General features: G+C 47.8%; 1 protein-coding gene across 5 annotated transcripts; it reads left to right on the top strand.

Moving 5' to 3' along the window:
- Positions 1-301: 301 nt before the first annotated feature.
- Positions 302-21,815, top strand: LOC139237806 (Purkinje cell protein 2 homolog). 5 transcript variants are annotated; one of them, XM_070867026.1, is made up of 5 exons: positions 302-501; positions 1,510-1,666; positions 11,720-11,839; positions 17,725-17,868; positions 21,428-21,815. In XM_070867026.1, the coding sequence occupies exons 2-5, from the start codon at positions 1,642-1,644 to the stop codon at positions 21,442-21,444; spliced, it is 306 nt and encodes a 101-aa protein (XP_070723127.1). In that variant the 5' UTR covers positions 302-501; positions 1,510-1,641; the 3' UTR covers positions 21,445-21,815. The 5 variants fall into 5 exon arrangements, with proteins under 5 accessions (XP_070723127.1, XP_070723130.1, XP_070723128.1 ...); XM_070867029.1 differs by having other exon boundaries at positions 11,698-11,839; XM_070867027.1 differs by having other exon boundaries at positions 302-505.
- The last annotated feature ends 4,393 nt before the right edge of the window (positions 21,816-26,208 follow it).

The following is a 26,208-nucleotide window of genomic DNA, read 5'->3' as shown; positions in this document are numbered from 1 at the left end:
CAATTATTCCCGTTCTCTAACCACGCTTTAGCTGAAGACTACACACATGGTCTTGATTCCCCTGTGCAATAGGAGATTGTTTAGTAATCAGTGGTGTATTTGCAGTGGGCTGTGCTGTATATGCTGACTATGGATGTACTCTATGTGTAGTCACTGTGAGATTGTGTAAGATGGAGACTTGTTTACCTGATGTACGATCAATAAGGTTCACACCGTGTACACGCATGCTGGTACCACTAGAGGGTGCAACTGGTGGAGACCGGGGGTTTCCTGTCCTGGTGGCAGGGTACCTGTATAAAAGGCTGCACACCATGCTTGCAGGGCACTCTGGAGTTTGGAATAAAGGACCAAGGTCACTACAGTTCAAGTACAACTCACTGTGGAGTCATTCATAAGTACACTATAGACATAACAGGTTGTCGATAATGAAGACAGCTTTGTGTTGCTCTTAACGAACTGGACAGGGGCTGACCTCTGAGCTGGAGCAGAGAAGGAGTTGGGGTAGGTGAGCGATGGTGTGATTTAACGAGAGAGTTTCATCATCATAGGCAGTCCCTCGAAATCGAGGAAGACTTGCTTCCACTCCAAAAGTCAGTTCTCAGGTGGCTGTATAGTCCAATACGGGAATTACAGTCTCTGTCACAGGTGTGACAGACAGTCGTTGAGGGAAGGGGTGGGTGGGACTGGTTTGCCGCACGCTCCTTCCGCTGTCTGCGCTTGGTTTCTGCACGCTCTCGGCGACGAGACTCAAGGTGCCCAGCACCCTCCCAGATGCTCTTCCTCCACTTAGGGCGGTCTTTGGCCAGGGACTCCCAGGTGTCGGTGGGGATGTTGCACTTTATCAAGGAGGCTTTGAGGGTGTCCTTGAAACATTTCCTCTGCCCACCTGGGGCTCGCTTGCCGTGTCGGAGTTCCGAGTAGAGCGCTTGCTTTGGGAATCTCGTGTCGGGCATGCGAACAATGTGGCCTGCCCAGCGGAGCTGGTCGAGTGTGGTCAGTGCTTCGATGCTGGGGATGTTAGCCTGGTCGCGGATGCTAACGTTGGTTTGCCTGTCCTCCCAGGAGATTCGCACGATCTTGCGGAGACAGCGTTGGTGGTATTTCTCCAGCGATTTGAGGTGTCCACTGTATATGCAGGAGCCTTTTGAAAGCGGGCAAAGGTGGAGGATGTGGGAGGGTGTTCTGGAGCGTGGGTGTATCTACAACATTGGGAAAGATTGAGTCACTCTCTCAACACTGCAATAGAATAGTGTTAAGCATCCTGTGCCTAATTACCTTGCAAGCTGTCAGTCAGAATGTGTGGGCATGATTAGATCACTGCCTTAAGAATAGCCTGTCTGACCCCTGAACTCCAAAGAGAAGCTGAAGGATTGCTCCACAAAGTAAAGAGGCTGTGAACAGCTTACTTATAAGGGACACGCAAGTACTTCAAACAAACAACTTCATCCTAGTTACCTCAGCTTCTAAGGCAAACTTTCATAAATCTCTTTCATAAATTTCCCATTCCAGAGACTCGAGCACATAAATCTAGGCTGACAGTCCTAGTGCAGTACTGAAGGAGTGCCGCACGGTCGGAGGTGCTGTCTTTCGGATGAGACGTTAAACCGAGGCCCCGTCTGCTCTCGCTGGTGGACATAAAAGATGGCACTATTTCGAAGAAGAGCAGGTGAGTTATCCCCGGTGTCCTGGGGCCAATATTTATATCCCTAAATTAGCATCACTAAAACAGATGATCTGGTCATTATCACAGTACTGTTTGTGGGAGCTTGCTGAGCACAAATTGGCTGCCGCGTTTCCCATGTTACAACAGTGACTACACTCCAGAAGTACTTCATTGGCTGGAAAGTGCCTCGAGACGGCCGGTGGTCATGAAAGGCGCTATATAAATGCAAGTCTTTCTTTCCCGTTCATGCGCTGCTAGGGTTGGGGGTGTTGCCCACTGAGGACACCATCAAGAGGTTGAGTGGGCACTAGTCTGTGATCGACAGATTTGGTGAAAGGAATGGCCTTTTCTCCGACATTGGTCTGTTTACATTTAACCCTCTGAGGGGCAGGGGGCAGCACAGAGAAGTTAGTCTCCTTAAATAGGAACAGGAGCTGTTATGTATGTAAACTTTACTAGTGTGTAAGACTTGCCACCAGGGGGCGCACCTGTGGGAGACCCAAGGGTCACCTGCACACCCCGGGTAAGCAGGTATAAAAGGCAGTCTACCACACTGCCTCCTCACTCTGGAGTTACAATAAAGAGACCGAGGTCACAACAGTTTGAGCTTACAGTGGAGTTATTCTGAACATAACAGGAACAGTAAACAATAAAAAAGTATCTTGAACTTCTCAGTTGAATGAATGCCTCGTAACTGATATCGAATTACATCGAATATACAGCACAGAAACTGGCCATTCGGCCCCACCAGTCCATGCCGGTTCCGCGTAAGCCTCCTCCCACTCCTCTTCATATAATCCTATCAGCATATCCTTCTATTCCCTTCTCCTGTTAAATGCATCGATACTATTCGCTTCAACCACTCCCTCTGGCAGCGAGTTCCACATTCTCACCACTCTCTGGGTAAAGAAGTTTCTCCTGAATTCCCTATTGGATTTATTAAGACTATTTTATATTGATGGCCTCTAGTTTTGATCTCCTTTAAAAGTGGAAACATCTTCTTTAGTCTACCCTAACGAACCCTTTCATATTTTCTTAAAGAACTCTATCAGCCCTCAGTCTTCTGGTTGATTCTGGAGATGAGGGGGTTGACTTATGAGGATAGGTTGAGTAGGTTGGGCCTCTACTCATTGGAATTCAGAAGAATGAGAGGTGATCTTATCGAAATGTGTAAGATTATGAGGGGGCTTGACAAGGTGGATGCAGAGAAGATATTTCCACTGATGGGGGAGACTAGAACTAGAGGGCATGATCTTAGAATAAGGGGCTGCCCATTTAAAACTGAGATGAGGAGGAATTTCTTCTCTGAGGGTTGTAAATCTGTGGAATTCTCTGCCCCAGAGAACTGTGGAGGCTGGGTCATTGAATATATTTAAGGCGGAGATGGACAGATTTTTGAGCGATAAGGGAGTCAAGGATTATGGGGAGTGGGCGGGGAAGTGGACCCGAGTCCATGATCAGACCCGTCATGATCTTTTTAAATGGCGGAGCAGGCTCAAGGGGTCGTATGGCCTATTCCTGCTCCTATTTCTTATGTTCTTATGTTCTCTTTTCTAGAGAAAAGAGCCTCAGCATATTCAATCTTTTCTGGTAATAATAATCTCTCGGTTCTGGTATCATCCTTGTAAATCTTGTTTGCATCTTCTCCAGTGCCTACATGTCCTTTTATATAACATGGAGACCAAAACTGTGCACAGCGCTCACACTGTGGTCTAACGTGCTACAAGCTGCCTATTATCTGAAAGAGTTAATCACTTTTTAGCTTATCAAATGTGCATTGGAGATAAGCTTCATGCCGGATTAAATGCATTGGGTGTTTATCAAGGATTCCTCAGCTTTGTTTATGTGGATATAAGCTGCATAATTGTGTGGCGAGGATTTATAAACCTGTACTGAAGCACTCTTGCATTGAACTCGGATTGCCAGCGGAAGGATCTGACTGGGTCTGCGTGCGTCCGTGACACTGGTGTCTGGGTGGTGCGGGCTGCCCAATCGTGTTGGTGAAGTGGCGAACAGGAAAACGATGAGGAAGGTTTATTGAGTGCCGCGCTGTCGAGGAATTGGGGGAAGATATCGTGCGCAACCTCCGGTCAGTCCTGTGAGCACGGCCAGGTTCTCCCAGCAATGAGCCACAGCGGTTCCTGTGGTAAGATGTTCCAGGGTTGTCCGTCCCCTGATGATAGTACACTTGACAGAGTTGGGTCTGACGCTGGGACTGAGTGCAAGGACCCAATGCTTGAAGAACTGTCCAGTGCCATGGACACTGAATGCAGGTCTGAAAAGGTAAGTGTCTCAAGTTGTCTTACTACGTTCTCAGTTCAATCTATGTCCCGTCTTTCATAGTTAAGAACAATTACGGAGGTCTAACAAGGCAAGGTGTCCCTCGGAATCGAGGAAGACTTGCTTCCACTCTTAAAATGAGTCTTTAGGTGGCTGAACAGTCCAATACGAGAACCACCGTCCCTGTCACAGGTGGGACAGATAGTCGTTGAGGGAAGGGGAGGGTGGGACAGGTTTGCCGCACGCTCCTTCCGCTGCCTGCGCTTGGTTTCTGCATGCTCTCGGCGACGAGACTCGAGGTGCTCAGCGCCCTCCCGGATGCACTTCCTCCACTTAGGGCGGTCTTTGGCTAGGGACTCCCAGGTGTCGGTGGGGGTGTTGCGCTTTATCAGGGTAGGCTTTGAGGGTGTCCCTGTAATGTTTCCTCTGCCCACCTTTTGGCTCGTTTGCCGTGAAGGAGTTCCGAGTAGAGCGCTTGCTTTGGGTGTCTCGTGTCTGGCATGCGGACAATGTGGCCTGCCCAGCGCTTCAATGCTGGGGATGTTGGCTTGGTCGAGTAATGTAATATATATTAAATGGTACGACACTGAGAAGTGTAGAGAAACAAAGGGACCTTGGAGTGCAGGTCCACAGATGCCTGAAGGTAGCAGGTCAGATGGATAAGGTGGTTAAGAAGGAATACGGGATACTTGCCTTTATTAGCCAAGGCATGGAATACAAGAGCAAGGACATTCTGCTTGAACTGTATAAAACACTGGTTAGGCCGCAGCTGGAGTACTGCGTGCAGTTCTGGTCAGCACATTACAGGAAAGATGTGATTGCACTGGAAAGGGTGCAGAGGAGATTTACGAGGATGTTGCCTGGACTGGAGAATTGTGGCTTCGAGGAAAGATTGGGGATGCTGGGTCTGTTTTCTTTGGAACAGAGGAGACTGAGGGCAGAGCCGATTGAAGTGTATAAATTTATGAGGGGCCTGGATAGAGTAGAGAGGAAGGATCTGATTCCCTTGGCAGAGGGGTCAATAACCAGGGACATAGATTTTAAGTAATGAGATGGAGGTTTAGAGGAGATATGAGGGGAAATTTATTTATCCAGGAGGTGGTGGGGGTCTGGAACTCACTGCCTGAAAGGGTGGTAGAGGCAGAAACCCTCACCACTTTTAAAAAGTACTTGGATGTGCACTTAAAGTGCCATAACCTACAGAGCTACGGACCGAGAGCTAGAAAGTGGGATTAGGCTGGATAGCTCTTTGTTAGTTGGCACGGACAAGATGGGCTGAAATGGCCTCCTTCCGTGGTGTAAATTTTTATGATTCTATGATAAGAATTAGGAGCAGGAGTCGGCCATATGGCCCCTTGAGCCTGCTCCGCCATTCAATAAGATCATGGCTGATCTTCTACATCAATTCCAATTTTCCGCCCTGTCGTTTGATTCCTGTGTCAGCCGTGGCTCAGTGGGCAGCACTCGTGCCTCTGAGTCAGAAGGTTGTGGGTTTAAGTCCCACTCCAGGGACTTGAGCACAAAACTCTAGGCTGACACTCTCAGTGCAGTGCTGAGGGAGTGCTGCATTGTCGGAGGTGCCATCTTTCGGATGAGACTTTAAACCGAGGCCCCGTCTGCCCTCTCCAGTGGACGTAAAAGATCCCGCAGCACTACTTCGAAGAAGAGCAGGGAAGTTCTCCCCGGTGTACTGGCCAATATTTATCCCTCAATCAACATAACAAAAACAGATTATCTGGTCATTATCACATTGCTGTTTGTGGGAGCTGTCACTTTTCTGGATTGAATCATTTGCCACTGTTCTGCCCACCTGACCAGTTCATTGATATCTTCTGCAGTCTACAGCTTTCACGTAATTGCAGATTTAAAAAAAATTAACTGAATTTAAATTTCCCAGTTGCTGTGGTGGGCTTTGAACTTGTGCCTCTGGGATCATTGGTCCAGGCTTCTGGATTACTAGTCCAGTAACATAAGTACTATGCCCCCTACATCCACCCAATCTAGACCTCTCTTACTTGGTCCAAGTACCCACCTCCAGCCCCATAAATGCATCTTGTGAACCATTGGCCCAGAATAAGGCCCAGAGGCCCCATCTGCCCCCTCAGGTGGACGTAAAAGATCCCACGGCACTATTTTGAACAAGAGCAGGGGAGTTCTCCCCAGTGTCCTGGCCAATATTTATCCCTTAACCAAAATCACTTAAAAACAGATTATCTGGTTATTACCACATTGCTGTTTGTGGGAGCTTGCTGTGCGCAAATTGGCTGCCGCGTTTCCCACATTACAACAGTAACTACACTCCAAAAAGTACTTCATTGGCTGTAAAGCTTTGAGATATCCGGTGGTCGTGAAAGATGCTATATAAATGCAAATCTTCCTTTCTTTAGATATCCAGACAGGGGGAAACAACCTCTCAGCATCTACCCTGTCAATCCCCTTCAGAATCTTATATGTTTCAATGAGATCACCTCTCCTCCTAAACTCCAGAGACTATCTGCCCATTCTACACAATCTCTCCTCTCATCAAACTGGTGAACCTTCGTTGCTTCGCCTCCAGGACAAGTATATCCTTCCTTAGATAAGGAGACCAAAACTGTGCACGGGAGGCCATATAAGACAGTTTTTATTTTTAGTTCTGATCATGAGCAACTCTGCAGGAGATCAACTAGTATTACTTAGAGTTTACAGCCCACTAGGCCCAACCAGTCCATGCCGGTGTTTATGCTCTACATGAGCCTCTCCTCCCAACCAAACAGCATGACCTATTCATTTCTCCCTCATGTGCTTATCTCGCTTCCCCTTAAATACATCTATACTATTCGCCTCAACTACTCCGTATGGTGGTGAGTTCCAGGTTCTAACCACCCTCTGGCTACAAAGCTCCTGGGAGGAGAGACGCACCAACGTTGGGGTCCTCGACCAGGCCAACATCCTCAGCATCGAAGCACTGACCACACTCGACCAGCTCCGCTGGGCAGGCCGCATTGTCCGCACGCCAGACACGAGACTCCCAAAGCAAGCGCTCTACTTGGAACGCCTTCACGACAAACGAGCCAAAGGTGGGCAGAGGAAACGTTACAAGGACACCCTCAAAGCCTCCCTGATAAAGTGCGACATCCCCACCAACACCTGGGAGTCCCTGGCCAAAGACTGCCCTAAGTGGAGGAAGTGCATCCGGGAGGGCGCTGAGCACCTCGAGTCTCGTCGCCGAGAGCGTGCAGAAATCAAGCGCAGGCAGCGGAAGGAGCGTGCGTCAAACCTGTCCCGCCCACCCTTTCCCTCAACGACTATCTGTCCCACCTGTGACAGGGACTGTGGCTCTCATATTGGACTGTTCAGCCACCTAAGGACTTATTTTTAGAGTGGAAGCAAGTCTTCCTCGATTCCGAGGGACTGCCTATGATGATGATGGGGTAAAATCGAATTCAGTTGAATGATCAAAATGGAGGTTTTTTTAAATCTGTTCGCCTTTAGAATTGAAAATGAACCTGAGCTTAAAGGGTGCATTTACCCCAAGTTCCTCCAATGCAACCTCGTGCAGGGCTGTGGTCTTGCTGAGGTAGTGGCAGGTAGCATGCTGCGGGATGGAGTCGAGGACACTCGTGTCGAAGGCAGAATCTCAGTTAAGGAGATCTTCGAAGTGCTCCTTCCAGCGGGCCCTGACTGCCTCGGTGTCCTTGATAAGTGTCTCCCCGTTCTTGGCCGGCAGTGGGGTGGGGCCTTGGGTGTTTGGGCTGTAGTTGGACTTGACTGCGGTGAAGAATCCTCGCACGTCATGGCTGTCGGCCAGCTCCTGGATCTCCTGTGCTTTCTCCACCCACCACCTGTTCTTTAGGCCGCAGGTTTTTTGTTGGACCTCGGCCATCTGTAAAGCTGTTTTGCTGGGTTGATGTTTTAGGTTCAGAAATGCCCTGTACTTGCGATTTATTAGCTCTTGTTATGGTGGTTCAAATATCTGGTTGGACCCGAATTAGAGTAACTGCGTTCAGCCCTTGTATCTCATCTCCGGATAATATACTGGCGTCGGAGGGGGTGCATTGCTGATTCACCGGAATGATACCCCAGGGCTCAAAGGGTTAACTTACGAGGACAGATTTCACAGACTAGACTTGTATTCCCTTGAGAATAGAAGATTAAGGGGTGAGCTAATTGAGCTGTTTAACGATGATTAACGGAGTTGATAGGGTAGTTAGAGGGAGACTATTTCCATTGGTGGAGAAGTCCAGGGCATAAAATGAAAAGAAAGACTTGCATTTATATAGCGTCCTTCACAGCCACCGGACGTCTCAAAGCGCTTTACAGTCAATGAAGTACTTTCCGGAGTGTAATCACTGTTATAATGTGGGAAACGCGGCAGCCAATTTGCACACAGCAAGCTCCCACAAACAGCAATGCGATAATGACCAGATAATCTGTTTTTTGTTATGTTGATTGAGGGATAAATATTGGCCCCAGGACACCCGGGGAGAACTCCCCTGCTCTTCTTCGAAATAGTGCCACGGGATCTTTTACGTCCACCTGAGAGGGCAGATCTTAAAATAACCTTAAAATAAGAGCGAGACTGGTCAGGGGTGAAGTCAGGAAGCACTTCTTCATACAAAGGGCAATGGGAATCTGGGAACTCTCTGCCGCAAAAAGCTTTTGAGTCCGGGAGGCTCCATTGCAAATTTCAAAACTAAGATTGATAGATTTTTCTTCGGCAAGTGTATTAAGATGCAGATCAGCCATGATCTCATTGTATGGTGGAACAGAATAAAGCGGCTGAATGGCCTACTGTGATTGCACTAGAGAGGGTGCAAAGGAGATTTACGAGGATGTTGCCAGGACTGGAAAACTTTAGCAATGAGGAAAGATTGGATAGGCTGGGGTTGTTTTCTTTGGAACAGAGGAGGCTGAGGGGAGACTTATTTGAGGTTATGCGATTATGAGGGGCCTAGATAGAGTGGATAGGAAGGAGCTATTTCCCTTAGCAGAGGGGTCAATAACCAGGGGGCATAGATTGAAAGTAATTGGTGGAAAGATTAGAGGGGAAATGAGGAAATATTTCTTCACCCAGAGGGTGGTGGGGGGCCTGGAACTCGCGGCCTGAAAGGGTGGTAGAGGCAGAAACCCTCACCACATTTAAAAAGTACTTGGATGTGCACCTGAAGTGCCGTAACCTGCAGGGCTACGGACCGCGAGCTGGAAAGTGGGATTAGGCTGGATAGCTCTTGGTCGGCCGGCACGGACACAATGGGCCGAAATGGCCTCCTTCCGTGCTGTAAATTTCTATGAAATGGAGTATGAGCTGTGCTGAAAGTCCTATTTCTGATAAAGGAGCAAGTAGTTAATCACGTGAGGGAGAAAGGAATGGGAGGTTATGTTGATGGGATGAGGTGAAGAGGGGTGGGAGGAGGCTCGAGTGGAGCATAAACACCGGCACGGAGTCAGACCAGTTGGGCTGAATGTTCTATGTAATCAGTATAATGAAATTATAAATTCTGACAGTCCATTGGCCAATACAGCATGGGCCTAACCCTCTCTGTATGAAATTCTTTGATATTTCCCAGTATTCGTTGGATATATTCAAACAGGAGTCAGATGTGGCCCTTACGGCTAAAGGGATCAAGGGGTATGGAGAGAAAGAGGAAGGGGGTACTGAGGTGAATGATCAGCCATGATCATATTGAATGGTGGTGCAGGCTAGAAGGGCCGAATGGCCTACTCCTGCACCTATTTTCTATGTTTCTATGTTTCTAAGTGGGAATCCTATCAAAGCTGAAATATTTATAGACAGCAGCTTGAAGAAATCCTACATGTGTTGGTGATTACGTTTGCTAAATTGGCTGTCTGACTTATTTCTGTCTTCAGTCTTGAAATATTGCAATTCCAAAATGATTTGAATCTTCGCCTAAAGTCTTCCTCATCTTGCCCAGAATGCAGATTATTCCTGCTCTTATTTATTCCCTGTTATGCATTGATGCTTGGGGACACCAGAGGGCGCCACTGTCAGAGGTGATCGGGCTGTATGCGCGTGTGCGCGGTCATTGGTAATATAAGCGCGGGTACTTTGGGCGTGAATAAAGTTGGATCAGGTTTACACCTGAGGCATTTTACAGTAACAAGACTCTTGAGTCATTACATTCCTCATACAATTTTATTCCCTCCATTGCTGAAAGCGCTGACTCACGAATCCAGGGTTGAGCGACTTAAGTTTCGGGGATAGACTGGAGAAGCCGGGGTTGTTCTCCTTACAGCAGAGAAGATTGAAATGAGATTTGATCGAGGTGTTCAAAACTGTGAGGGGTCTGGACGGAGTAGATAGAGAGGAACTGTTCCCATTGGTGGGAGGGTCGAGAACCAGAGGACACAGGTTTAAGGCGATTGGCAGAAGAACCAAAGGCGACATGAGGGAAAATTGTTTTACGCAGCGAGTGGTTAGGATCTGGAATGCACTGCCTGAGAGGGTGGTGGAGGCAGACTCGATCATGAGTCGGATAAGAACCTGAAGGAAAAAAAGTTTCAGGGCTATGGGGAAAGGGTAGGTGCTGAGACATTGGCCTAAAGTTCCTCTCGAGGTCTTCCCGCGGGCAAACCACTGTAGAAAAGACAGAAAGGGCGCACTTACCTTAAGCTGCTGGGCCCGCTCGAGATCCCGGTCCGGACGCCTCCCGTGACTGCGCGTCGCAGCGCGTTCACGTTGGGACGTCCGCAGGAGTCACGTGGGCCTGGACACCCAATCACAGGTAAGTATTTGCTCATTCATAGTAATAGGAGATTTGTAAGTTATGAATCTCCTATTACTATGAATGAGAAAACCCCCAAAATGCACAAACACTACATAAAACATTTAAAAAAACACCTCACATAAATACACTAATAGAAATTAAAGTTGTTATAAATGTTTTTTAAAGAAAAAAAATTGGCCGATTTTTTTTTTTTTAAATTAGGGTTAGGGTTTAAAATAACATTACCTGAGTGGGCAGGGTTTTAACATAAATATGTTTTTTTACAACGTTATTTTAATCATGTTTTTGATTTGTTTTTAAACTCTTACACCTGTAAAAGTAAGCTATGCTTCTATCATGCGCAAGAATTTTGAGGACATTTGCCAGGCAAGCCATGGGTAAATCCCGCAATCTTACCCGTGCAAATGTCCTCGCTCCCGAGATGCGGACGATTTGTCGAGCTCCAGCTTGACAGATCGGAAAAGCCGGTTTTCAGCGCATGTGCATTGTGCGCTGAAAACCGGCTTTTCCGATGCCTTCCCGGGTCGGTAGAAACTTCGCACGGGCCCGGGATGTCGGAATTTCCACACCATTGTTTCTCCTGGCTGGAGAGTCGAGAACTAGGCGGCATAATCTCAGGATAAGGGATCGGCCTTTTAAGGCAGAGATGAGGAGGAATTTCTTCACTCAGAGGGTGGTGAATCTGTGGAATTCTCTGCCAGAGAGGGCTGTGGAGGCTCAGTCATTGAATATATTCAAGGCTGAGATCGATAGATTTTTGGACTCTCGGGGAATCAAGGGATATGGGGATCGGGCAGGAAAGTGGAGTTGAGGTCGACGAGCAGCCATAATCTTAATGGAGGAGCGGGCTTGAGGGGCCGAATGGCCTACTCCTGCTCCTATTTCTTGTGTTCATAACAATGGGATTTTTTTGCAATAGGAGCAGGTTCGAGGGACTGAATGGCCTAATCCTGTTCCTATCGTACTATCTCAGGTCTGTATGACAAATGCTTCTCTCATTTTTGTCCCCCCCCCCCGCCTCCCCAGGGAAATGATCCCAATGAAGCAGAAAACGAAGGATTTTTTAAGATGGTCAGTCACGCTCAGAGAAACCGAATGGACGACCAGCGGTGCGACCTCGGGCAAAACGAGACGCCTTCCGGAAAATCGACAATTATTGAGAGAAACAGTAAGTGTTATGCATGTAAACACGACCAATGTGGAAGACTTGCCACCAGGGGGCGCACCTGTGGGAGACCCAAGGGTCACCTGCACACCCCGGGCAAGCAGGCATAAAAGGCAGACTACCATGCTAGCACTGCCAATGTCGCATAGCCAGGAAGACGTTCCCTGGGTGTTGCACTGGGTTAGTCTGCTGTGCACTCGTATCTGGGACCCCTCTCTGAATCCAGGTGGGCAGTGAGGCGATGAAAGCGCTTTTCCTTTGCCAGCTTCAAGGGGTTGTAACGGAACTGAGTGTACCACGCTCTCAGCTCGGTTAGACAGACACAGCTCCACAGCGCAAAACAGCCAGTGTTTGTGAAGTCTTCTGATCATGCTGTCTCATCGCCGAGAGCGTGCAGAAACTAAGCGCAGACCGCGGAAGGAGCGTGCGGCAAACCAGACTCCCCACCCACCCTTTCCCTCAACCACTGCCTGCCCCGCCCGTGACAGAGACTGCAATTCCCGTATTGGACTGTTCATCATAGGCAGTCCCTCGTGTCGAAGAGGACTTGCTTCCACGCCAAAAAGGGTTGAGTTCAGAGGTGTTTCAATGAAGGACCTAATAGTCCAGATCCCGAACTACATCCTGAAGGGTGGAAGATGTCTGTGCGTGGATTTTTTTAACGTGGGGTGGCCGTTGCACACCAGCCACCACACGGGCTCGACAGAGCTAGGTCTTTATCCAGTGGCGAGGATTACCCAAGACGACCGGAGACCAGCTCTGCTGCACAGACCGAGTGTGCGCACATATCGCAGTGTGGGCTGGTCCGTGCTGCCCCTGGGCCCCGGTCACTTTCCTCTACGGACTCTCGCCGCTCCTTCGCCCCTCCTGCTGTGCCTGCCCGCACTGCCATCAGCGACCTGGCTTCGCAGCCGTCGCCCTCCTGCAGCAGCACGCGCTGCTCCCTGCAGTGGTATGTCGCCGTACGCTGCTCCCTCTGATGGCCCCGGCCTGCCGATGGTCTGACTGTTCAGTCACCTAAGAACTCACTTTAGAGTGGAAGCATATCTTCCTCGATTTCAAGGGGCTGCCTATGATGATGAGGGCAGAAAACGCTAGTGGGAGTTGTGTACAGACCACCAAACATTCATAGTGAGGTTGGGGACGGCATCAAACAGGAAATTAGGGATGCGTGCAATAAAGGTACAGCAGTCATCATGGGCGACTTCAATCTACATATAGATTGGGCTAAACAAACTGGTAACAATAAGGTGGAGGAGGATTTCCTGGAGTGTGTAAGGGATGGTTTTTTAGACCAATATGTCGAGGAACCAACTAGAGAGCTGGCCATCCTAGACTGAGTGTTGTGTAATGAGAGAGGATTAATTAGCAATCTTCTTGTGCGAGGCCCCTTGGGGAAGAGTGACCATAATATGGTAGAATTCTTCATTAAGGTGGAGAGTGACACAGTTAATTCAAAGACTAGAGTCCTGAACTTAAAGAAAGGTAACTTCGATGGCATGAGACGTGATTTGGCGAGGATAGACTGGCGAATGATCCTTAAAGGGTTGATGGTGGATAGGTAATGACAGACATTTAAAGATCACATGGATGAACTTCAACAATTGTACATCCCTGTCTGGCGTAAAAATAAAACAGGGAAGGTGGCTCAACCGTGGCTTACAAGGGAAATTAGGGATAGTGTTAAATCCAAGGAAGAAGCATATAAATTGGCCAAAAAAAGCAGCAAACCTGAGGACTGGGTGAAGTTTAGAATTCAGCAGAGGAGGACAAAGGGTTTAATTAGGAGGGGGAAAATAGAGTATGAGAGTAAGCTTGCAGGAAACACAAAAACTGACAGTCAAAGCTTCTACAGATACGTGAAGAGAAAAAGATTAGTGAAAACAAATGTAGGTCCCTTACAGTCAGAATCAGGTGAATTTATAATGGGGAACAAAGAAATGGCAGACCAGTTGAACAAATACTTTGGTTCTGACTTCACTAAGGAAGGCACAAATAACCTTCCGGAAATACTCGGGGACACGGGTCTAGTGAGCAGGAGGAACTAAAGGAAATCCTTATTAGTCAGCAAATTGTATTAGGAAAATTGATGGGATTGAAGGCCGATAAATCCCCAGGGCCTGATAGTCTGCATCCCAGTGTACTTAAGGAATTGGCCCTAGAAATAGTGGATGCATTGGTGGTCATTTTCCAACATTCTACAGACTCTGGATCAGTTCCTATGGACTGGAGGGTAGCTAATGTAACCCCACTTTTTAAAAAAGGAGCGAGAAAACAGGGAATTATAGCCCAGCCAGCCTGACATCGGTGGTGGGGAAAATGTTGGAATCAATTATTAAAGATGTAATAGCTGCGCATTTGGAAAGCAGTGACAGGATCGGCACAAGTCAGCATGGATTTATGAAAGGGAAATCATGCTTGACAAATCTTTTAGAATTTTTTGAGGGTGTAACTAGTAGAGTGGACAAGGGGGAGCCAGTGGATGTGTTGTATTTAGACTTTCAAAAGACTTTTGACAAGGTTCCACACAGGAGATTAGTGTGCAAAATTAAAGCACATGGTATTTGGGGTAATGTATTGACATGGATAGAGAACTGGTTGGCAGACGGGAAGCCAAGAGTAGGAATAAACGGGTCCTTTTCAGAATGGCAGGCAGTGACTAGTGGGGTACCGCAAGGTTCAGTGCTGGGACTCCAGCTCTTTACAATATATATTACTGATTTAGACGAACAAATTGAATGTAATATCTCCAAGTTTGCAGATGAAACTAAGCTGGGTGGCAGTATGAGCTGTGAGGAGGATGCTATGAGGCTGCAGGGTGACTTGGACAGGTTAGGCGTGTGGGCAAATACATGGCAGATCAGTATAATGTAGATAAATGTGAGGTTATCCACTTTGGTGGCAAAAACAGGAAGGTAGATTATTATCTGAATGGTGACAGATTAGTAAAAGGGGAGGTGCAACGAGACCTGGGTCTCATGGTACATCAGTCATTGAAAGTTGGCATACAGGTACAGCAGGCGGTGAAGAAGGCAAATGGCATGTTGGTCTTCATAGCTAGGGGATTTGAGTACAGGAGCAGGGAGGTCTTACTGCAGTTGTACAGGGCCTTGGTGAGGCCACACCTTGAATATTGTGTACAGTTTTGGTCTCCTAATCTGAGGAAGGACATTCTTGCTATTGAGGGAGTGCAGCGAAGGTTCACCAGATTGATGCCCGGGATGGCAGGACTGACATATGAGGAAAGACTGGATTGACTAGGCTTATATTCACTGGAATTTAGAAGAATGAGAGGGGATCTCACAGAAACATAAAATTCTGACGGGATTTGACAGGTTAGATGCAGGAAGAATGTTCCCGTTGGTGGGTAAGTCCAGAACCAGGGTCACAGTCTAAGGATAAGGGATAAGCCATTTAGGACCGAGATGAGGAGAAACTTCTTCACCCAGAGAATTGTGAACCTGTGGAATTCTCTACCACAGAAAGTTGTTGAGGCCAGTTCGTTAGATATATTCAAAAGGGAGTTAGATGTGGCTCTTACGGCTAATGGGATCAAGGGGTATGGAGAGAAAGCAGGAATGGGTACTAAAGTTGCATGATCAGCCATGATCATATTGAATGGTGGTGCAGGCTCGAAGGGCCGAATGGCCTTCTCCTGCACCTATTTTCTATGTTTCTATGAAGCAGAGTGGAGGGAGCTTAGGTGTGTGTGTGTGTGTGTTGCTTGTCTGATAACCGATCTGTAAGTGCCTGTTGCTGATACGTGGAGATGTCAGCCAATGGCTCAGTGGGCAGCACACTTGCCTCGGAGTCAGCAGGTTGTGGGTTCAAGACCAACTCCACGGACTCGAGCACATAAATCTTGGCTGACACTCCCAGTGCAGTGCTGAGGAAGTGTTGCCCTGCGGAGGTGCTGCCTCTCGGATGAGACGTTAAACTGATGCCCTGCCTGCTGTCTCGGGTGGATGCAAAAGATCCCGCACTAATTCATGTGTTTGCATTCAGTTCCATTGTTTTAACACAGTTGTAAATTGTTTTGAACTCCCAGGGTTAAAATAAATATCAAGGGATGACACCGCCATCTCTTACTTTGGAATTAACTTGAAACTCTCCCACTGATCATTGCAGTTGATCACACAAAAGTGTTGAATGTACTGCAACAGTGTAAGTTGCACAAGGTTTGTGAAGGCAACATGCTCGATAGCCTGATTGTCCATTCCATTCTTCCTTCTCTATTCTATATTAAAAACCGTGCATTGTCTCAATAGCCTACTGCGCCTGTAGGTGGCGCTAACTTGATTCTGCCTAACGTTACGTGACTGTCACTCAACTGAATTCAAGTCCTTGCTATCAATTCTAACCGCAGGAGTTAATGTTCACCACAGTGGCTGAGCCCACCTAACTAAGCGCAGACTGGGGATCAAAGCTGGCTCCCTCCTGGTCTGTGTGGCTCCCTTTCAACGCAAACAGCGTTCACCCTATAAACCATCAGGGGAGAACATAAAAACATAAGAGTTAGGAACAGGAGCAGGCCATTCAGCCCCTCGAGCCTGCTCTGCCATTCCCTTAATATCCCAAAATCTATCGATCTCTGTCTTGAATATATTCATCGACTGAGCTCCCATATCCCTCTGGAGTAGAGAATTCCAAAGATTCACCACCCTCTGAGTGAAGAAATTTCTCCTCACCTCAGTTCTAAATGCCCGACCCCTTATTCTGAGACTGTGACCCCTGGTTCTAGACTTACCAGCCAGGGGAAACATCCTCCCTGCAAACCCAGTAAGAATCTTTTTATGTTTCAATGCGATCACCACTCATTATTCTAAACTCTAGCGAATATAAGCTTGGTCTACTCAATCTCTCCTTATAGGACAATCCCCCCATCCCAGGAATCAGTCTGGTGAACCTTCATTGAACTCCCGCTATAACAAGTATGTCTTTCCTTAGGTAAAGAGACCAAAACTGTACACAATACTCCAGGTGTGTTCTCACCAGGGCCCTATATAATTGCATAAGATGTCTTTGCCAGTGCAGCCTTCGGTCGCCTGAGGAAGAGAATGTTGAAGGACCAGGCACCAAGCTCATGGTCTACAGGGCTGTAGTGATAACCCCCCTCCTGTATGGCTCAGAGACGTGGACCATGTACAGTAGACACCTCAAATCGCTGGAGAAATACCACCAACGGTGTCTCCGCAAGATCCTGCAAATCCCCTGGGAGGACAGATGCACCAACGTCAGTGTTCTCGATCAGGCCAACATCCCCAGCATCGAAGCACTGACCACACTCGATCAGCTGGGCAGGCCACATCGTCCACATGCCCGACAAGAGACTCCCAAAGCAAGCGCTCTACTCGGAGCTCCTAGACAGCAAGCGAGCCCTAGGTGGGCAGAGGAAACATTTCAAGGACACCCTCAAAGCCTCCCTGATAAAAGTGCAACATCCCCACCGACACCTGGGAGTTCCTGGCCCAAGACCAGTCCGCCCTAAGTGCAGGAAGAGCATCCAGGAGGGCGCTGAGCACCTCGAGTCTCGTCGTGGAGAGCGTGCAGAAATCAAGCATAGACAGCAGAAGGAGCGTGCGGCAAACCTGTCCCACCCACCCCTTCCTTCAACTACTGTCAGGCCCACCTGCGACAGACTGTAATTCCCCTATTGGACTGTACAGCCACCCGAGAATTCACTTTTAGAGTGGAAGCAAGTCTTCCTCGATTCCGAGGCACTGTCCATGATGATGATGATGGTGACGCACATCCTCTTATAAAGGCCAACATAACACTTACTTTCTTAATTGCTTAAATACCTTATAAAAGTAGTTTTTTAATTTGTTTTTGGTGTGCATATTAATGTGCACTGCGATTAAATGCATCTCCTGTCTTGTATTTGGCAGAGAGCAGCCATGAACGCCCGATCAATGAACTCCTGGACCTGCTCGCTGACAAACAGGGCCAGCGTTTGGACGACCAGCGTGTGACCTGTGACAACCTACCAGGCCTCCAGCTGTCCAAGTGCTCTATGCAGTCCACTGACGCAGGCAAGGAAAGAATTTTTCAACATGTTGTCTCGTTTCCAGAGGCATGGGTTGCCGGTGTGTCAATCAATTGTGGCAAAGAGGGGTGGATGGGTTCAGAGTTAGGAGTGGGCACTGCACCAGATTCCAGTGATCTGAGTAGGTTGGAACAAGATTCCTAAACTAGCCAACTCATTTCATCGAACCTTACAGCACAGAAGGAGGCCATTCGGCCCATTGCCGGCTCTTTGAACGAGCTCTCCAATTAATCCCAGTTCCCTGCTCTATTCGTAAAAGTAGCCATGTAGCTTTCAAACCATTTTATTCGGATTAATTTTCTTAACTCAATTGGGCTGGATTTCCCGGTCCTGTCCGCCTTTGTTTTAGGCCCGGAGGGTGAGCTCTTCCGGGCCGGTGGCCAACTTCCAGCGCCCCGCCGGGACATTCGGTGCCGGTTTCGGCGGGGGCACGGAGCATTACCGCCCGGGAGAGGCGAGTCGGTGTGCAACGCCCCCTGGTAGCGACACCAGCTCAATTTTTGGCTCCTGCCGGATCCGTCTGCTCTGTAGCGCCCCCCTGCTGGGACCGCCTGTGAAAGCGGGCATCCCGAGCTGCAGCGGCCACAGTGAGGTCAGTAATGTCCACCTGAGGTAAGTGTGATTGTGTTTTCTTTATTTTTTTTGCGTTTTATGTTGTGCTGTGTATTGGGAATGTTTCTGTTGGGTTTTTAAATCGGGGGTTTTTTTTCACTCGCCAGGCGCCTCTCAGAGCGCTCCCAGGCCGGCTGTTTCACTCGGGATCTTCCCATGCTCAGCCGGCCTAGCGCCCCGAGAGAGGTGTGTGCAACGCCTCCCTTAGCGCCCCGCCCCACACTCGGGGCCCAGCTGCCCAATTTTGCTGACTGAGGCGCAAACTTGACCGCCCCGCCGCCATTACCGCCCCGAAATCATCAAAACCGAAAATACAGCCCAAAAAGTGGTCAAGCAGTTTAGGAGAGGCAAAATACACTGGGGACCTTCAAAATGAGGATCGATGTTATGATGGAAGAACGAGGGTATTGGAGGAATGAGTGTTGCTCGGTTTACCATTGCAAGCAGGGGATGGAATTGGCTGTGGACATCCCCAAATAGATAGAATGGTCAATGTGGAAGGACTTGCCTTGTTGGGTCTTTCCCTGTCCCACACGTTCTCACTCCCCCATCAGTCCCAGGGAGCTGAATGTAGATGGACATAGTTGACGCTGAGACACTCCTGGGTTACGATAAATGGTAGACCATTCCAGCTGGTATCTCTACTGATGTTTCTTGTGCTCAGACTCAGCAACTCCTGTAATCAGCTCGCCCAACATTTAATGTAGGGGAGGTGCAACGAGACCTGGGTGTCATGGTACATCAGTCATTGAAGGTAGGCATGCAGGTACAGCAGGCAGTAAAGAAAGCAAATAGCATGCTGGCCTTCATAGCGAAGGGATTTGAGTAGAGGAGCAGGGAGGTCTTACTGCAGTTGTACAGGGCCTTGGTGAGGCCTCACCTGGAATATTGTGTGCAGTTTTGGTCTCCTAATCTGAGGAAGGACATTCTTGCTATTGAAGGAGTGCAGTGAAGGTTCACCAGACTGATTCCCGGGATGGCAGGACTGACATATGAGGAAAGACTGGATCGACTCGGCTTATACTCACTGGAGTTTAAAAGGATGAGAGGGGATCTCATAGAAACTTATAAAATTCTGACGGGACTGGACAGGTTAGATGCAGGAAGAATGTTCCCGATGTTGGGGAAGTCCAGAACCAGGGGTCACAGTTTAAAGATAAGGGGTAAGCCATCTAGGACCGAGATGAGGAGAAACTTGTTTACCCAGAGAATTGTGAACCTGTGGAATTCTCTGCCACAGAAAGTTGTTGAGGCCAGTTCATTAGATATATTCAAGAGGGAGTTAGATGTGGCCTTTACAGCTAAAGGGATCGGGGGGTATGGAGAGAAAGCACTGAAGTTACAAGATCAGCCATGATCATATTGAATGGTGGTGCCGCCTCGAAGGGCCGAATGGCCTACTACTGCACTTATTTTCTATGTTATGTAAACAAAAGTATTCATAAGATCGTAAGGGAGTGTGGAGTGATTAAAGACCATTCATCTCTTTCCTTCTACAAACCATGTACAATGCACTCCATCACAAACTCTACCCAATTCATTCAATCTCCTGAGAAGGCTTCTATCTCTCTGCCCACTTCAAATCAGGTAACACCATGGGATATTAATCTAGACCTCTCAATCTACAGTATATAGCCAAGACTTGCATTTGTATAGCGCCTATCACAACCTCAGGACTTCCCAAAGCATTTTACAGCCAATGAAGTACTTTTGGAGTGTAGTCACTGTTGTAATGTGGGAAACGCAGCAGCCAATTTGTGCACAGCAAGCTCCCACAAACAGCAATGTGATAATGACCAAAAATCTGTTTTAGTGATGTTGGTTGAGGGGTAAATATTGGCCCCAGGCCACCTCCCCCTGCTCTTCTTCGAAATAGTGCCATGGGATCTTTTACATCAACCTGAGAGAGCAGTTTAACATCTCATCCGAAAGATGGCATCTAAGATAGAGCAGCACTGGAGTGTCCGCCTAGATTATGTGCTGAAAATCCCTGGAGTGGGATTATGAACCCGCAATCTTCTGGCTTAGAAGCGGAAGTGCGACCCACCGAGCCACGGCTGACATCTAATTCTCTTCATTGGCATATGGGTCTGGTGCTCCATATGTTCGCCATCATTCCCACTGCTAACCAGATGTTAACAAAAATCTTTTTTTAAGATATTGATGAATGCACCAATAACAGGAAGATAGATAAAAGAGTGCTACATTTATTGATGATGCTTTGTAACGATCACGGGGAGGGGGGAGAAATTCGGTTCGACAGTGCCCCCCGTGAGCGATGCTATAGGGGTGCCAAAGGATTTGCAGCCGCGAGTACCGATAGTTGTACCGCTCGGCAAATTCAGTGTGCTGTTACCGGCGCCGCTGAGGAGTATCGCCCCCGGTATTGACAAGGAAGCAAAATTCGGTTTGCGCTGCACCCATAGCGCCCCCTAGTGACCCCGCCAGAGCGAGCTGGCGTACAGAGCTGTCCCGGGGCGCTAAGGGAGGGAATGACACGGTAAGTGTGTGATTTTTTTTTTTTTTTTGCGATTTAACTTTATTTGGGGTGAGTAATGTATTGGGAATGTTTTTTGTTCTGATTTTTTTTTTCCCAGTGAGGCCTCTCTCAGGACGCTATGAAGCCGGCTGTTTAGCTCGGGATTTTCAGTTACTCCCCCGGCCTATTGCCCTAAGATAAGTGTGGAACGCCTCCCTTCGCGCTCCACCCCACACTCGGGGCGCGAAAACTAGATTTTGCAGTTCCCCTCGGTAGACATTTTCCGGCGATGAATTTTGCGTCCACCCGACGTTAGCGCCTCCGGAACCTTTCCGACCGAATTTTCTAACCCACGGTGTTTTACCTGCTTTAGTGCTTCATGGGACACATGCACTTTGTACCGGTTAATAAGTCTTGACCTTGGAACCAATCACTCAATCCTGCATTGTTTCAGAGATCGAGACCGAATGAGCCGGACTGTCGCTGGGCCAAGGTCGGACTCCACTTGGACCTGACGGAAATGCTGTCGCCCCGAGTGTGCGTGTGAACCTGCCACAGGAAAAGCGAATGGGCCATCGTACTGAATCATTTCCTCTTTTAAATCTTACTTTTTGTGTACACTCCTCCGTGTGTGAGGCAAACCTCTCTGCTGTCTGTCGTGGTTCTGTGACCCAGATTACTGGTCTTCCCTCTTGTTCAACTGCACCACCCTAACACGACCAAACCTCTTCGAGAATTGCTTCCCCTGTGCTTAGAACCATCATTTTTATCACACCAGTCCTCATTTGTTAAGTGTCGTTCAAACAAAATGCATCGTTCTGACTGTGTGCTTTCGTTTACAATGGTACAAAATATTAATAAAGATATGTAAATGTTACAAATTTTACTTGGCCATTGATTTTTACTTCAGTCCCAGGGTATAGTGAATTAACACAACAACAACTTGTATTTATATACCAGGGACTCCCAGGTGTCAGTGAGGATGTTACATTTTATCAGGGAGGCTTTGAGGGTCTCCTTGTAACGTTTCCTCTGCCCACCTTGGGCTCGCTTGCCGTGAAGGAGTTCCGAGTAGAGTGCTTGCTTTGGGAGTCTTGTGTCAGTCATGCGAACTGTTATATCTTCGGATGCTCTAATAATGACTCCACGACACCGTGTGTTGTGCTTGAACTGTAGTGACCTTAGTCCATTTAATGTAACTCCAGAGTGAGGATCACACCTGGTGGCCTGCCTTTTATACTAGGCCTGGCACACCTGTACAGGTAACCTACAAGTCTCCCACTGCAGTGCCCTCTGGTGGCACACCTTGTAATAGTACAAGCAGTAACCATGTAGGATACACGACACGAACAATGTGGCCCGCCCAACGGAGCTGATCCAGTGTGGTCCGTGCTTCGATGGTTGGCCTGGTCGAGGACGCTAACGCTGGTGCATCTATCCTCCCAGGGGATTTGCAGGATCGTGCAGAGGCAGCGTTGGTGGTATTTTTCCAGCATTTTGAGGTGTCGACTGTATATAGTCCACGTGTCTCAGCCATTTGGAGGGTGGGTATCACTACTGTCCTGTAGACCATAAGCTTCCCTACAGGCCATTAGTGAACCAGTTGGGTTTTCAGGGCAATCCTCCAGCTTCATGGTCTCTTTTATTGACACCAGTTGAGTCCATGGGGCCCAGAGCTGTCACTATCAGGGCTGTCTTGTCTGGCTTTGTACCGCTGCTGCAGTTTCTGAGTTGATTGTCGGCTATTTCTAAAATGGAAATTGAACCCCAAATCTGATTTTTAGAATGGAAACCTGTGGAGTCAGAGCCGCACTACTGCCATGGGATCTTTTACACCCACCTGAGAGGGCAGACGGGGCCTCGGTTTAACGCCTCATCCAAAATACGGTACCTCCGACAGTGCAGCACTCCCTCAGTACTGCACTGGGAGTGTCAGCCCAGATTTGTGTGCTCAAGTCCCTGGAGTGGGACTTGAACCCACAACCTTCTGACAGAGGCAGGTGTGCTACCCACTGAGCCACAGCTGACACTACAGGTTATTCCAATTACCTCATCCCTTGTTCGCCTGCACCTTACCCCCACTGCTAGGCAGCAGGTTACACCCGCTATACACGCCCTGTCTACTCTTCCTGCCAATCACCTTGCTGAGGTTTCTCTTCCTGCCGGCTGTCGCCTCAACAAATCCTACGCTTGGAACCATCACAAAACATGGAACGGATTTCTCCAAACATCTGGAATGAATACCTAAGGCTACATTAACAAACCCAGCTATTACGCTTGGATACGCACACTCTGGGCACTCCCATCAATTCAATAAGCTGTTAGGTGTGATGCTTAAAGTAATGGGTCAGATCACTTTTGCTTTAAATCCTTGATTGTACTTTTGGTATTTGCTTTATCTCTGCCCGCAGTCACATCCACAGCAATAACACCTTGATAATACAGATCTCTCTTTGAGTGGCTCTGATGCATTGGAGAAACAAATTGAACTTCAGTTCTGGATCTGAGTGGCATTTTTTTAATTAATATAATCCGGCTGGTCGCGTTGGATGAATACTTGAAGGGAAATGTTTTTACAGGGCTACGGGGACAGAGCAGGGGAGCGGGATTAAGTCGATAGCTCTTTCAAAGAGATGCCACAGACAGGATGCACACAAAGGGAGAAGGAATGACAGAAATAGACAGTTGCTTAAATGATAAGGAGATAGAAACATAGAAAATAGGTGCAGGAGCAGGCCATTCAGCCCTTCTAGCCTGCATCGCCATTCAATGAGTTCATGGCTGAACATGAAACTTCAGTACCCCCTTCCTGCTTTCTCGCCATACCCCTTGATCCCCCGAGTAGTAAGGACTTCATCTAACTCCCTTTTGAATATATTTAGTGAATTGGCCTCAACTACTTTCTGTGGTAGAGAATTCCACAGGTTCACCACTCTCTGGGTGAAGAAGTTTCTCCTCATCTCGGTCCTAAATGGCTTACCCCTTATCCTTAGACTGTGCCCCCTGGTTCTGGACTTCCCCAACATCGGGAACATTCTTCCTGCATCTAACCTGTCCAATCCCGTCAGAATTTTAAACTATGAGGTCCCCTCTCACTCTTCTGAACTCCAGTGAATACAAGCCCAGTTGATCCAGTCTTTCTTGATAGGTCAGTCACACCATCCCGGGAATCAGTCTGGTGAATCTTCGCTGCACTCCCTCAATAGCAAGATTGTCCTTCCTCAAGTTAGGAGACCAAAACTGTACACAATACTCCAGGTGTGGCCTCACCAAGGCCCTGTACAACTGTAGCAACACCTCCCTGCCCCTGTACTCAAATCCCCTCGCTATGAAGGCCAACATGCCATTTGCTTTCTTAACCGCCTGCTGTACCTGCATGCCAACCTTCAATGACTGAGGTACCATGACACCCAGGTCTCGTTGCACCTTCCCTTTTCCTAATCTGTCACCATTCAGATAATAGTCTGTCTCTCTGTTTTTACCACCAAAGTGGATAACTCACATTTATCCACATTATACTTCATCTGCCACGCATTTGCCCACTCACCTAACCTATCCAAGTCACTCTGCAGCCTCATAGCATCCTCCTCGCAGCTCACACTGCCACCCAACTTAGTGTCATCCGCAAATTTGGAGATACTACATTTAATCCCGTCGTCTAAATCATTAATGTACAGTGTAAACAGCTGGGGCCCCAGCACAGAACCTTGCGGTACCCCACTAGTCACTGCCTGCCATTCTGAAAAGTACCCATTTACTCCTACTCTTGCTTCCTGTCTGACAACCAGTTCTCAATCCACGTCAGCACACTACCCCCAATCCCATGTGCTTTAACTTTGCACATTAATCTGTGTGGGACCTTGTCGAAAGCATTCTGAAAGTCCAAATATACCACATCAACTGGTTCTCCTTTGTCCACTTTACTGGAAACATCCTCAAAAAATTCCAGAAGATTTGTCAAGCATGATCTCCCTTTCACAAATCCATGCTGACTTGGACCTATCATGTCACCATTTTCCAAATGCGCTGCTATGCCATCCTTAGTAATTGATTCCATCATTTTACCCACTACTGAGGTCAGACTGACCGGTCTATAATTCTCTGCTTTCTCTCTCCCTCCTTTTTTAAAAAGTGGGGTTACATTGGCTACCCTCCACTCGATAGGAACTGATCCAGAGTCAATGGAATGTTGGAAAATGACTGTCAATGCATCCGCTATTTCCAAGGCCACCTCCTTAAGTACTCTGGGATGCAGTCCATCAGGCCCTGGGGATTTATCGGCCTTCAATCCCATCAATTTCCCCAACACAATTTCCCGACTAATAAAGATTTCCCTCAGTTCCTCCTCCTTACTAGACCCTCTGACCCCTTTTATATCCGGAAGGTTGTTTGTGTCCTCCTTAGTGAATACTGAACCAAAGTACTTGTTCAATTGGTCTGCCATTTCTTTGTTTCCCGTTATGACTTCCCCTGATTCTGACTGCAGGGGACCTACGTTTGTCTTTACTAACCTTTTTCTCTTTACATACCTATAGAAACTTTTGCAATCCGCCTTAATGTTCCCTGCAAGCTTCTTCTCGTACTCCATTTTCCCTGCCCTAATCAAACCCTTTGTCCTCCTCTGCTGAGTTCTAAATTTCTCCCAGTCCCCAGGTTCGCTGCTATTTCTGGCCAATTTGTATGCCACTTCCTTGGCTTTAATACTATCCCTGATTTCCATTGATAGTCACGGTTGAGCTACCTTCCCTTTTTTATTTTTACGCCAGACAGGAATGTACAATTGTTGTAATTCATCCATGCGGTCTCTAAATGTCTGCCATTGCCCATCCACAGTCAACCCCTTAAGTATCATTCACCAATCTATCTTAGCCAATTCACGCCTCATACCTTCAAAGTTACCCTTCTTTAAGTTCTGGACCATGGTCTCTGAATTAACTGTTTCATTCTCCATCCTAATGCAGAATTCCACCATATTATGGTCACTCTTCCCCAAGGGGCCTCGCACAATGAGATTGTTAATTAATCCTCTCTCATTACACAACACCCAGTCTAAGATGGCCTCCCCCTAGTTGGTTCCTCGACATATTGGTCTTAAAAACCATCCCTTATGCACTCCAGGAAATCCTCCTCCACCGTATTGCTTCCAGTTTGGCTAGCCCAATCTATGTGCATATTAAAGTCACCCATTATAACTGCTGCACCTTTATTGCATGCACTCCTAATTTCCTGTTTGAT

Source organism: Pristiophorus japonicus, chromosome 24, assembly GCF_044704955.1.
Source record: "Pristiophorus japonicus isolate sPriJap1 chromosome 24, sPriJap1.hap1, whole genome shotgun sequence".
Lineage (NCBI taxonomy): Eukaryota > Metazoa > Chordata > Chondrichthyes > Pristiophoridae > Pristiophorus > Pristiophorus japonicus.
This window is presented reverse-complemented; position numbering and strand designations above follow the sequence as displayed.

Excerpts from the sequence above, each read along its gene's own strand:
- LOC139237806 (XM_070867026.1), top strand. The coding sequence starts at position 1,642 with ATGGCACTATTTCGAAGAAGAGCAG. Across the intron at positions 1,667-11,719 it reads ACTATTTCGAAGAAGAGCAG|AAAACGAAGGATTTTTTAAG; the intron begins GTGAGTTATCCC and ends CCAATGAAGCAG. Across the intron at positions 11,840-17,724 it reads GACAATTATTGAGAGAAACA|AGAGCAGCCATGAACGCCCG; the intron begins GTAAGTGTTATG and ends TGTATTTGGCAG.